General features: G+C 39.5%; 1 protein-coding gene across 1 annotated transcript; it reads right to left on the bottom strand.

Annotated features, from left to right (window-relative positions):
- Positions 1-139: 139 nt before the first annotated feature.
- On the bottom strand, positions 140-11,406 carry LOC123962113 (splicing factor 3B subunit 3; the record flags this gene model as incomplete). Its single annotated transcript, XM_046038033.1, is given in 14 exon segments — positions 140-295; positions 1,078-1,229; positions 4,405-4,477; positions 5,291-5,386; positions 5,501-5,666; positions 5,783-5,886; positions 6,121-6,258; positions 6,539-6,651; positions 7,941-8,082; positions 8,375-8,547; positions 9,266-9,436; positions 9,783-9,938; positions 10,874-11,014; positions 11,195-11,406. Coding segments are annotated over 13 exon segments (1,710 nt in total), but the record flags the coding sequence as incomplete, so codon positions are not given.
- Positions 11,407-12,005: the final 599 nt, after the last annotated feature.

Here is a 12,005-nt window from a genome sequence, read left to right as displayed (position 1 = left end):
ATATGGATTAAACCGATGCTAAAATTTTACTTTTTGTCAAGAAGAGACACATTTCCTGAGGAAATATTTCATTTCAATAAGCAGATCTGATATATGCAAGTGCGCACAAACATACACGCAAAAACATCTATTTTCTTACCGGGTCCATCTCAAAGTAGACCAGCTCCCCTCCAGTCAGCGCAATAACAACCTGTCGCTGGTTCACAGCGCAGCGGACGATGGTTTTTTTGCCAGGAGTCTTCCACTCATTCACACGCTTGTCTGCTCGAATGTGGCGGATGCCATCTGGGTACACCTGTACGGAGAAGCAGTTTGGTTTAATTGTTAATATTATTTTGCATTTCCTATTTTCTTATTCCAACATAATATCTACTTTAGTTATCTGTCACAGATACAGAGGGGTAAACAGCATCATACGTTTAAACATCTCCTGAAGATAATTAAGGCCAAAGATCTGATAGTAATTTGTGTAAAACATGTAATAATTGTAAGGGCAGAAAATTGTTTTATTCTTTACTTATAATCCTTTATGCAAGTACTTATAAGAGTGCTATTTTTCTCCTTTATTATGTCTTATATATTGTTTTAAATCTTTAACCTGTTCCCTTTTTATTGTTGTTCTTGTTATTCCAGTCTATCCACATGTGTGGGGTTTAGGTCAGTGATGTGGGGTTGCTGATTGTTTTCCTCACTAGCTGTTCTTCTCCTTCCTTGACTGGGATCAGTCAAGGATCTTTTGTTCTCCAAAACATAGATGCTCAGACTGTGTAAATGATCATGCAGCCCTTTGCTCTGGGCCAGACGTTAGTGACTGTCTTAGAAGACAGAACCTCTGGTCCAGCTGATTTTGTTGTGGTACTTCTTCGTTTATTCTCTTTTGTTAAATAAATTCTTCAAAGACAACGGTTCATTGTAACTCAATTATTTGCTCAACCTCTCACCAGGAATATAATTTTCACAACAATAATGATGGTCAAGACTGCTGGTATGCAACGGTCTTATTTAATACAATTTTTAGGTACTTGTCTAGTATATTCCCAGGTATGAATGAAGGTGTTAAAGGTACATTTCCCCCACCTGCACCAGGGCATCTTCTCCAAGCAGTGAGCAGGAGAGAGTAGGTGTTGTGCCCAGAAATCCAGAATCTGTCACTTCCTCTACAGTCTCCCCGATGGACAGGACCAGGGTGGCGTTCACGAATGATACAATGATGTAGGCATCAAACTCATCTAGCAACAAAAGGAGAAGAGTCCAACAAAGAAAAATAAGCACTGATTAGAAAAACAATGCTGACTGAGTTGTGCTATTAAAAGTATAATTCACAACATTAAAGGCTTGGAATACACACCTAACGTTGGGTGACATTTAGGGCTGAAACGATTCATCGATTAAAATCAATTGCAAAGAATTTGCATCTATGCTTTTTAGTAATCTTTTCTTTTGCTATGCCGCAAGCAAAAGTACTTCTTAAATGATGCATCGATGAAATAATCTGCAAAAGCTTCGAGTACTAAAATCATCGTTAGCTGCAACCCTAAATACATTAAAGCTCAGTAGCTCATGTTTGGGGTTCCTTTTTTGCCTTAGTTTGAGTTACAAAAAAACCCTTAAGTCCCTGGCTGCAATGTTTTTTCTATATTCATTGAGCAAATGAAATGCTTCGTAATTATTAGGTTTACCAACTGGTAGATTTTTTTAATATAAACATCTAAAAAGGGAAGCTCAAGCTTGCTGTGAGTGGGACTGTGAGCTGCACTTTAATCGGAGCTGCGGAGGATTTGTGTTGAGATTTCAGTCTGATCAGAAGGGTTTTCAAGTATTCACTTCAGCAGTCATTAAATAATGAGGTTCTTTTAAAAATATTACATATTTTTTCTTGATAGGTCAGAAAACACTGGGAGAGATTTTGAATGTGCAGTAAGTTTTTAACATGAACAGAAAACCTGCTGAAACACAGGAGCTATTAAAGTACAAGAGTTTATAACTGAAATAAAATTAATTAATTTGTCACTGAGGTGAAAAGGTGCCACAATCAAACAAAGCACTGCTGTGCTGACTCAGCAGAGATTATATTGTATATGATCTAAAGGAGAAACATTTGAAAGCAATACAGATTGCCTGCATTTTATTCTGTTATATTTTTATATTTTGAACTTCCACCTTTAGTTCTTCCCTTTATATAAATAAAAAATTATACCATAAATTGGTGCAGAAAACTTCAACAGAATGCTCAAAATGTTCATATAATTCAGCATTGAAGATTTCTTAAAAATTGTGTTAAAATCTTCTCTGTATCTTGTGAACCCATTATTGTGTCTCATCTCGTCTCGTGAGCTGTCTCGTAACAACCCTAGTAATTATACAATTTTACAGAAAGGATTAAATAAATATGCTTCCACATAACTAGGACTGAACGGTTTGGGGAAAAAATGGAATTGCAATTTTTCAGCCAGATATTGCGATTATTATTCAATTTGCGAGTATTATTTTTTTAAAGTTGATATTCACTGCCAGTCTATTTTTGATGGAAGCCGCGACAAGCAGCACAGAGCAGATGAACCGAGCAGGAAGTCAGACACAGAACAACAGTCAATTTTCAAATTAAAACACCCTGTGCAGACTCCTAGTCGTATATATCAACAATAAACACGGTTAAAACAGACAAAAAACAATTAACTACGTAGCCTACTTAACCATGGTAGATGCACAAAAAGTAAGGACAACTGAACAAATTAACAAAATCTGAACAACTCAGCAAAATCAGTAGGATGTTTAGCCTGCACAGAGCGGAACGAAACACAGAGATCTGTTCTCCGTAGTTGAAGCACACAAAACGACAAATTAACGACACGTCAACAACATAGGGCAGGCTAAAGGCTCCGCTGCTGAAACACTTCAGTGTGAGTTGATGCTAAGGCTGAAACGATTCGTCGATTAAATCGATTACTAAAATGCATCAACACAAATTCTTTGCGTCGAGGTTTCGTTCAATCCATATAACTATATAGCACACTGTTTCGCACGGACATTTTTACTGTCACACATAGCGCTTACACTGTGTGAACACGACGTGATTATGATGGCGCTGTTGGCAAAGTGGAGGAAGAGAGAGAAAATAGCGAGGGATGAAGAAAGTGTCCAAAGTATGGGATTCTTTCAAGCCAAAATAAAACAACAACTCTGTAATGTTACCCTCCGTCCACTGTAAAACAAAACTGTCGCCTCGGCAACAGCACGACGGCACCTGATCAGAAAGCACCCGGTGTTCTGCCAGCAGACCACAGACAAGGTAACAGTAACTTCAGCATTTAACTGAAATCATGCCAAGCAAAAGTACTTCTTAAACGAAGCATTGATAAATCGATGAAATAATCTATAGAAGCTTCCGAGTAATTAAATGATCGCAGCAGCCTTAGTTGAGGCCGAACACACACTTCCTTTACTTACGAGACAGAAAACAAACAAGAAGGTATTTCCTCTACAGGAGAATTAAGCAGCGCTGATTAAATACAAGGCTTTAAGATAAACAGTCAATGCCATGAACGTCATTCTGAAACTAGCCGTTTTCCCCTGTTTTTTTACACATGTACACTTGAGTCTAATCTCTGCCAACTGTGGTGGAGCAATGTATCGGTCTACACATCTGGAAATCAAGTTTATTTATATAGCATGTTTAAAGTGCTGTCCAAATTAAAGTGAGTGCAAAACATAATAGAAATGACAGGATGAAAATAAAGATCAAAGGCCATTACGAGTGTTGTCTTAAAAGTGTCAAAGGAGGAGGAAAGATTTAATCAAAAGCAGAATGCTAATCCAAAACTTTGGAGCTTCCACTGCAAAGGCACGATCTCCCTTACCCCACTAGCCTCAATTGGGGGGGAACAGTTAAAAACAACTGTTCTGGCGATCTAAGAGGCCTGGAGTATCGGAACAGAAGATCTTAAATGTACGGGGTGCCAGCCCCTTCACTTCCATTTACCAAACGGAGGCGCTAGACTTAAACAAAAAGAGGTCCGCATGTAAAATTCTTAACAAGTAGGGACTAAATAATGAAAACAGACCAAACATTTTCAAAACAGATTACCTTAATTAAAAGGCACAATCTGTAATCCAAATGTAAACATAAACAAAATGAAAATCACTTTACCAAAAGTTAACAAGCCCATGTTGATTCAGTGGTAAATCCACAGAGCTACACACATAACAACAACTATGGGTGCTGTTGAAAGGTTTGTAGACACAGCACAGTGAAATTCATTCATTCTGACAGCCTCAACGTGAACAGTCAGAAAGTCTATCATTCCCAGTCCTCCCCATAAATCCCAGCCTCTTAACTGGCTGTAAGCTGACACTGTGAATTTGGTTGATTGGGGAAAAGGTTGTCTCAAACAGGAAGTTTCTTACCTTCTACATGTCTGCGTACTGTCCACACAGCGTTAGGGTTACCGGGCAGCTCAGACACAGCCATCTCTGAAACCTGATAGAAACGGAAGGAAGGAAGAGAAAAGAACATTTTATCATGACTCTGTAAGGGCAAAGGATGTTCCCTGCTTCATGCAAACTACAAGAATATGGATTATACACAGGTATCACAGTATTAGGGCTGACCCAAATGCTTCAAAGCTTCTACCGCTGTCATTATTAAGTCGATGCCAACGTTCTGAAAACATGGCGTTACTCGCTATATGTTGTAGTGCTAATTTAGGCAGACGCTTCACAGCTTTGGTCAACTCAGAATCACCCAATATACAATGCAGTTTGCAGCGCAAAGAAACAAGTGTTTGGAGTTAAGGACAGTCTTAAAAGTGCAATACAATCCATTTCAAACTTCAATCACTTGTTTTTCAACATAGAAACATCAAAACTTGCTAATACAGAATTACTCAAATGTCCAATGACTCTGACCTATAATCATTATCATGCAAGTGCATTTGGATAGAGTACAACCCTGGAGAAAACACACCTTCTCTGAAAGCCCTGCTGCAGGATTATGTGTGTAACCTCACAGGTGGGATCTGTATTCATCAGACTATAAATGTCAACAGATAGAGAACCAGAAATGGCATCCAACCAGTGCAATACCAGTTATCGTGTGGAGCATGGTATAAAAAATAAAAATAAATTCTTTGTTTGTGCTGAAATCAGAGTGATTTACAGAATCTTCAGCTTTAATTCAGAGAAGAGACATGAACTAACTCATCACTTTTCAGCCAACATAGTGTCTGTGTGTGTGTGTGTGTGTGTGTACATGCTCTTGCCTGCATGCAATGTTGTTGTTGTGTGTATGTACCTCCAATCCATGTCTAAGAACCCTCAAAGTAGACCGCGGTCCTCGTCCACAGGCGACATACAACTGTGGTGTATCTTCATTGGCCAAATCAGCAATCTGTCAAAAACAGGAAGAGAAGGAGACAATGAACCACAAGGAATTGCACTGTTTTTAGAGCAATACAGCTGGGAGGTTCAGTTGTATGGACATAGTGCACAGAAACACACTGACCTGACAGGACATGATGGGTGATAAGTTCTCCTGTTCGTCCACCAGCACAAGGTTCTTGAGGGGACGGGGTTGGAAGAAGAAGGTGTCTCCCTCTTCCAGCGGCATTGCAGAAGAGAACTCAGGCTCCTCGTCATCATCACCCAAATGGGCGATCTGGTAAAGGTAACTAAAGGAAACAAAAAAAAGGGTAGAACGTCATCTTCTGAAGGTTTTCTAAGCCCAGAAAGAGAGGTTCAAAAAGGTTATGGTGGTATTCTGTCAAAGGTAAGACAAATGACTTACTGGTTTCCAAACTCAGAAGACACAAACAAGAAGCCAGTCTTCAGGACGCACATGGCTGTTGCCACAGGGATCGTGTCAAAGTATTTCAGCCTGATTTCTGTGACCTGAGAACAAACACAGACCACTTTTAAACATACATTTTTGTGCTGAAACATTTGGCTGATAAATCCACCCCCAGAAAATGAATCAACTACTGGTAACTGACTGTTGTCGCTTTTCTCTGTTTTACAGTAGAGGTGGGTGGTCTCTCAAGTATGCAACCCCCAGTGAAAAGGGATTTGGCTATGCCATTTGTTTCATTGTAAAATGTATTTTATCCACCCTTCATCATTGCTTACCATTTCTTCATCAGTTTCCAGGGTAACCTTAAAAATGTCTCCCTGCTCAGTCTGGGCCAGGAAGAAGAACATGGACTTGGTCTTGTGGGTGGCTGAGCAGACAAATATCATGCCCCGCTCCGGGTCATCAAGGTCATTCTGTAAGATGGGAGAGATGAGGAAAAGAGAGCTGAGCAAAAATAAATGCGGAGACAAAAAAAGTGACTCAAATCTGAAGCACATTTTAAAAAAACAAAGGTAAAGCAAGGGCAATGATTCCAAATAAAGAGGAAAACAACATCCTTCCACTTGAAATCATTATACTGGACTACAACATTCCTACTCATTAAATTATAGCTTAAATCCTTTTGTCACATGTTGATGCCATGCTCTTAGCATAAAGCGTTGTTTTTCATTGTGTATTATGTTTAGGACTCACCCTGCGTCGTGGGATGGGACAGCGAATGTCAGGCTGGTCTCCAAAATTCTTGTATGTGATGTAGTTTTCAGAGCAGATCAGAACACCACTGGGCCCATCTGAACCACCAGGAACTAGACAGAGGGGATATGTTTCTCTTTATATGGACGGTGACTACAGTGAAAACTGCTGGACTACAAAAGCAGGATGGGCTCGGTTTTCCAATCCAAGGTTTCCCTTTACTCCTTTAACTTGCTCTTTAATGTGTGTGACTGTGATAGTAAACCCGTGCTGAGATCAGATATGTTAAATCTTTCTCCAGTGTTAGTCAGAGAAGAGACATGACAAACTCATCACATCTACAACACTTTGTTGTGGGTATTATTAATAATCTAATAAGCTATTCATGTACATAGTTTCTTCTCAAAAACAAATCAAATCCTAAAAACTTGCATATTCTAGGACAGGGGTATTCAATTAGATTTCAAAGAGGTCTAGTTAGAGAAAATTTCCTGAAGCAAAGGTCCGGAACATCAAAACGACGAACTTGCGTTATCATTCAGTACTATAACCTATAGTTGTATCAACACATGTTTTTAGTCAACAACGGACTGTCAAATCAAATAATATTTCAGTCAGTTTTCACATCAAACTGGAAGGATAATAAATAATAACTATTCAAATAATAAATTCTAAATTTAAGTAAACTAAATTAAATTTCCTAATTTTTAGAAAAAATTTAATAAAAAGTGTAGCTTGAAGTGATGAAGTGTAGTCTTAACCAATTTTATAATAAACACACAACTGAACAGCTGTAACGCCTCCTCTTCTCTTTCATTTCCTCTTACAGAGCTACCACTTTCCTACTTTCTGTTGTTCAGTGAGAAACGTGAGCTCCAGCTAGCATATTGGAGATCTATGAGATATTCTGGTTTTGAACTGCCCGTGGGAGGAATGTACATGTAAAAATCTGTACATTCTTGATAAAAAGTCATGTGAAATCTCATATCTTTCGTCTCCTCAATTCCGGTGTGTTTCCAAAACGTCTCTGGTGAATCTCGCGGACTCGACTCGCAAGCATCGGTATGCACAGATTTGATTGGCTGAGCAGCGTCACATGAGATGATTGGAGCACATGCGATTGGTCTGTGAGTTTCCTGGTCCTCTAAACCAGTACAGTAAATGCTAGAAAAGCTTCGCGGGTTAAAATAGAAACGCTCCGTCACGAGGTAGTAAGTCTCAATAATAAATCGGCTGTAGGTCGGCGGTCCGGAGAGGATGGCGGCTGGGTCCGGATCCGGACCGCGGTCCGCCTATTAGTGACCTCTGTTCTAGGAGGTCTTTCAGGCTAAATTTAACACTGACAGCTGATTGAATGCCAGTTTTATTATTATTGTTTCATCATGTTCAACCACATGCTTACCAGTGATAAGGAAATTTCCATGCTCCTCCAGAGCCTCACTGTACTTGCGGACCACGTGATTCAAGCCGAGGTCCAGCTCATAAAAGGTGAGCGTCTGTTGCGTGTTGGCGGCAGCTTCTCCTGTCGGGTCATTGTCAGCTTCCTGGAAAGAGCAAATAGCAACATACAGGATGGAGTTGTGTCTTTTTTATTCCATCAGTCCATTGTCAGGCACAGTATAGCTTACTTAACCAACAACTAAAGGGTAAAAAAATGTTTACATTGTCAGGATATTCAATATTTCTTACCAATGGTGCTTCAAAATTAAACTCATGTGCTGAGATCAGAGATTTTAAATCTTTCTCCAGTGATAGTCAGAGAAGAGACATGACAAACTCATCACATCTGCAACACAAGTTATGTTAAGGCAAAAACTTGAGTTTTCACGACTTTACCTCGTAGTCCATTTCAAGGCAGGCAAACATGGGATTTTCAAAGCCGACGTCGACTCCAACTACATGGTAGACCAGTGTGTTTGCTTTATGGGCTTCCAGCGGAGATGAGATGGTCAGTCTTGCAGCTGCATCTCTGTTCAGAATGTAAACCAGCTTCTGTTTCTCTATCGCTCCTAGACGGGGTGGGGAGAAAAGGCTTCATTTCATTTAACTTACGTTACTGCAGTTTTTATATACATGACTGCCCTTTAACTTTTTAACTGTTGCATACAGAATACATAATATACAAGTAATACACTATTTTGAAGGTTGCGCTCAAAGATCTCTGATTATACAGTCTGTTACCAGTTTATTTGGATCACTTACCTAAAACCAATGCAGACTAATATAAAAGATATATTCTACATTAAATACCATTATTTGTATAGGCTGACACTGACAGCCAAAAATATGATTGGAACTGTATATAACATCAAAGTGGGTTGCAAAGAATAAATAATATTAATCTTCAACCCTTTTTGGAGGTCCACATGCCTGTAATTACAAATCAATACATTCTGATGAATTCCTTTTTTGGGAAACCTGTACACTGCAATACAGCAAGTCTAACACAACTGAGCTGTAATTAATATTTATATCTACTGCATTTAAAATGTTTAATTGGGCCGGCACTGCTCATTTACAGTGCAGTTTTGAAATGCAACACATACAGTAAACGGTATCTAAACTATGTATGTAAAATGTGTTGGACACGAGATAACAGTAAAATGCTGTGTGTTCTGCAAGCATTTTAACTTCATCTGTCTTCTATCTGACAGATACTGAAATTTCCTTTTTGGGTCAACTGTATGATTCATACAAACATTTTAACGTGTTGATATTACTTTATACCTATCATAACAGCTCTGCCTTTTGGGTCAACAGCCAGGAACTGCCCGGGGACAATGCGCCGGCAGCCGCTCTTTCCAAACGTTTCCTGGTGGATCTTCTCAAACATGTTTTTTGATGGGTGATATTCCAGGATGACAATACGACCGCTGTCACTTCCAACAACAATGTAGTCTACAAACACACATGAAACATGTATAAATACAAAAACCAAAAAGCTTTTACATGGAGTCAAAGAACGCTGCCTTTTCCCCATACACAGGTTATACACCGTTTCTGTGAGGTCATTAAATTGTGGCTGAACACGTCTGTCCCAAACACAGATGTCAGGTTAGAGGGAAACTTTTCCCCTTCAGTAGAGGAATGTGTAAACATTGGCTAACACTGCACATGCATCAATCCATGTATATCATGAAAATCGATCATCAAGGGGAAAAATACATTTTTGAATAGTGTCTTTAACTATATAATAAGCCATGTTTGTAGTCGCACACACATGCATGCACCCTTGGCTACGTACCTTTGGTTCCTCCGGTGAGCCTGAACGCCATCAGGGACCTAACGATGCCAAATACCTCCACTGTGAGCAGAGTGTGCACCTTTCCTGTGTTGGCATCTGGACGCAATAATTCCAAGATCTTTCCCCTGGAAACGACAATCTCCTGCATCTTGGTTCCTACCAACATGCAAACATCACTTTTCAGCATGTGTCAGTTTTCAAATGAAAAGAAATGCTGTGTAGGTTTGCTCTCAGAAAGGTGGTTATGGTTCAAGCCCGGCAACTGAAATCCTCATATACTACAGGATTTCTCACCGAAATCTGCTCCCCTTTCACAGAAATAAAATTGTTTTGGAAACCCAGCATCGTTAGTGCATTTGTTACTGTACTTTGTATATGTTATTTTATGTTAAAATCATCACAATTTAATCTAGCAAATATCAAAAGGAGGACAACCAAATTGAGTATATCATTTTCTGAAAGTTTTTTGGAGTTCAAAAATCAAACTTCAATTACAGCAAGACCTTAAGTTTAAGTAATATTGGCTGCATGCAATCGTTTTGAATCCACCAGAAAATGATACTATACATTTGTTTTGGTATCACATTCAGAGGTGTTGCGTTCTCTCCAATGACTGTAGCCAGAGAAAAGCAATCACATGATGAAAACTCATAATCACAACTTGGCATACAAACAAACTAAACACAAATTATGCATTTGTAAACGACTACAACAGAAATTACAGGCATAGAGAATAAGTACAGAATGCTACCAGGCCAACAGACAGAAGGAGAATTAACTAAACACCATTTTATAAGAAGCAGACAAACGAGTGCATTACATTCATACATTCTGTCCAAAACAACACAATTTTTCCACATATGCACATCTGGAGAAATTCAGGTCTCATGAATGTCATGTGGACAGGAGAAGCCAGGTAATATACCACCAACCCTATAATGAATGGACATCCTGCTCTAACACCAGCTCTGACCATCCAATCCCCAAGTGGTGGTCTTAAAATCTACTCTTACTGTTGATCAAGAGAAAGGTGACTACTGATGATAACACAGCCAAATAGGAAGGCAAAAGAAGATATGCATCGATCTCACCTGAGAAGTTTCCATGGATGGCATGAGTGATGCCCGTGGCTCGCTGCAGGGTGATGTTGTACAGAAACATGGCTCCTTTTTTGTGGCTTCCCCACAAGGTTCTTCGGGGGCCGAAAGCAGATTACTAAGCCTAGCTCAAAACTGTCACAAAAATGAACAACAAAGAGGGCTAGGTAAGTACAGTAATATGTCTGTTAATACTGTGAACGGTTTCTTTCCCACAGTCTTTTAATTGGTCCCAGTGTGTAACTGTGAAGACTATTTAAGAGGGATCCTCAGACTGAACAGAGTATGCACTCTTGAGGAAGTTAGCATTGTTACCTTCCAAAAACGAATAAACTCCTCGCAGTAAAGCAATCAAGGGTTAGTAGAGGGTTAACATACGTTACTTGCTGGGCACGTAGACTTGTGGTGTTAACGTTACTGTTTATGCCCATGACCGACAAACACTGCTAACGTTAGCTTAGCTACGAGGCGAACTTTATGCTAAGCTTGAGTACCCATTAGTTACTTTGTCTGCTACTGTAGCTCCTTTCTTGCTAATCCAAGGTAACTTCGCGCTACATTACCAATTTGTCACCATGTCATTTGTTGTTGATTAAAAACAGTGCACACAGTTATATCATTTACTTCTTTTCAACGGACGGAGAGCCCATTCATAGAAAGCGCCACTTTTGCCTGACGCACTCCTTTATTTTCTCGCTGTGTAACTTAAGTCCGTTCACACTTCACATGCATATAATATCCATTTGATTAGGGAGAACATGTAGATTTGCATAATAACATATTTACCGGCGTCTTAGATAAGATGACTCAGATTTCGGACGGATAAAGTTTTATTTGTACAAACAATTCCCCTGCAAATCCGTCAAGCCAACGATGAGCCGCCGTTTGTGGGTCCTTCGTCAGCCTAAACGCCGTCATGTAAGGTGACCCACAAAATGCCTGACAGAAATCTGAGAAACGCTGTAGTGGCGCCGAATCTCCAGCAGATTTCGACAAAGACCTCAAGACCAATACAGAGAAACATGACATAGGATCGTAGTATAGGATGCATGTAGAGTTTTATGTGGCAATTGCTTGTCTGTTTTATGTTATGTCTTTTATGTTTTTTATGTGGTGACATTGCACT

The sequence above is a fragment of the Micropterus dolomieu genome, linkage group LG22, assembly GCF_021292245.1.
Source record: "Micropterus dolomieu isolate WLL.071019.BEF.003 ecotype Adirondacks linkage group LG22, ASM2129224v1, whole genome shotgun sequence".
In the NCBI taxonomy this organism is placed as follows: Eukaryota; Metazoa; Chordata; class Actinopteri; order Centrarchiformes; family Centrarchidae; genus Micropterus; species Micropterus dolomieu.
Note: the sequence above shows the minus strand (reverse complement) of the source record. Positions and strands in the feature narration are given on the sequence as shown.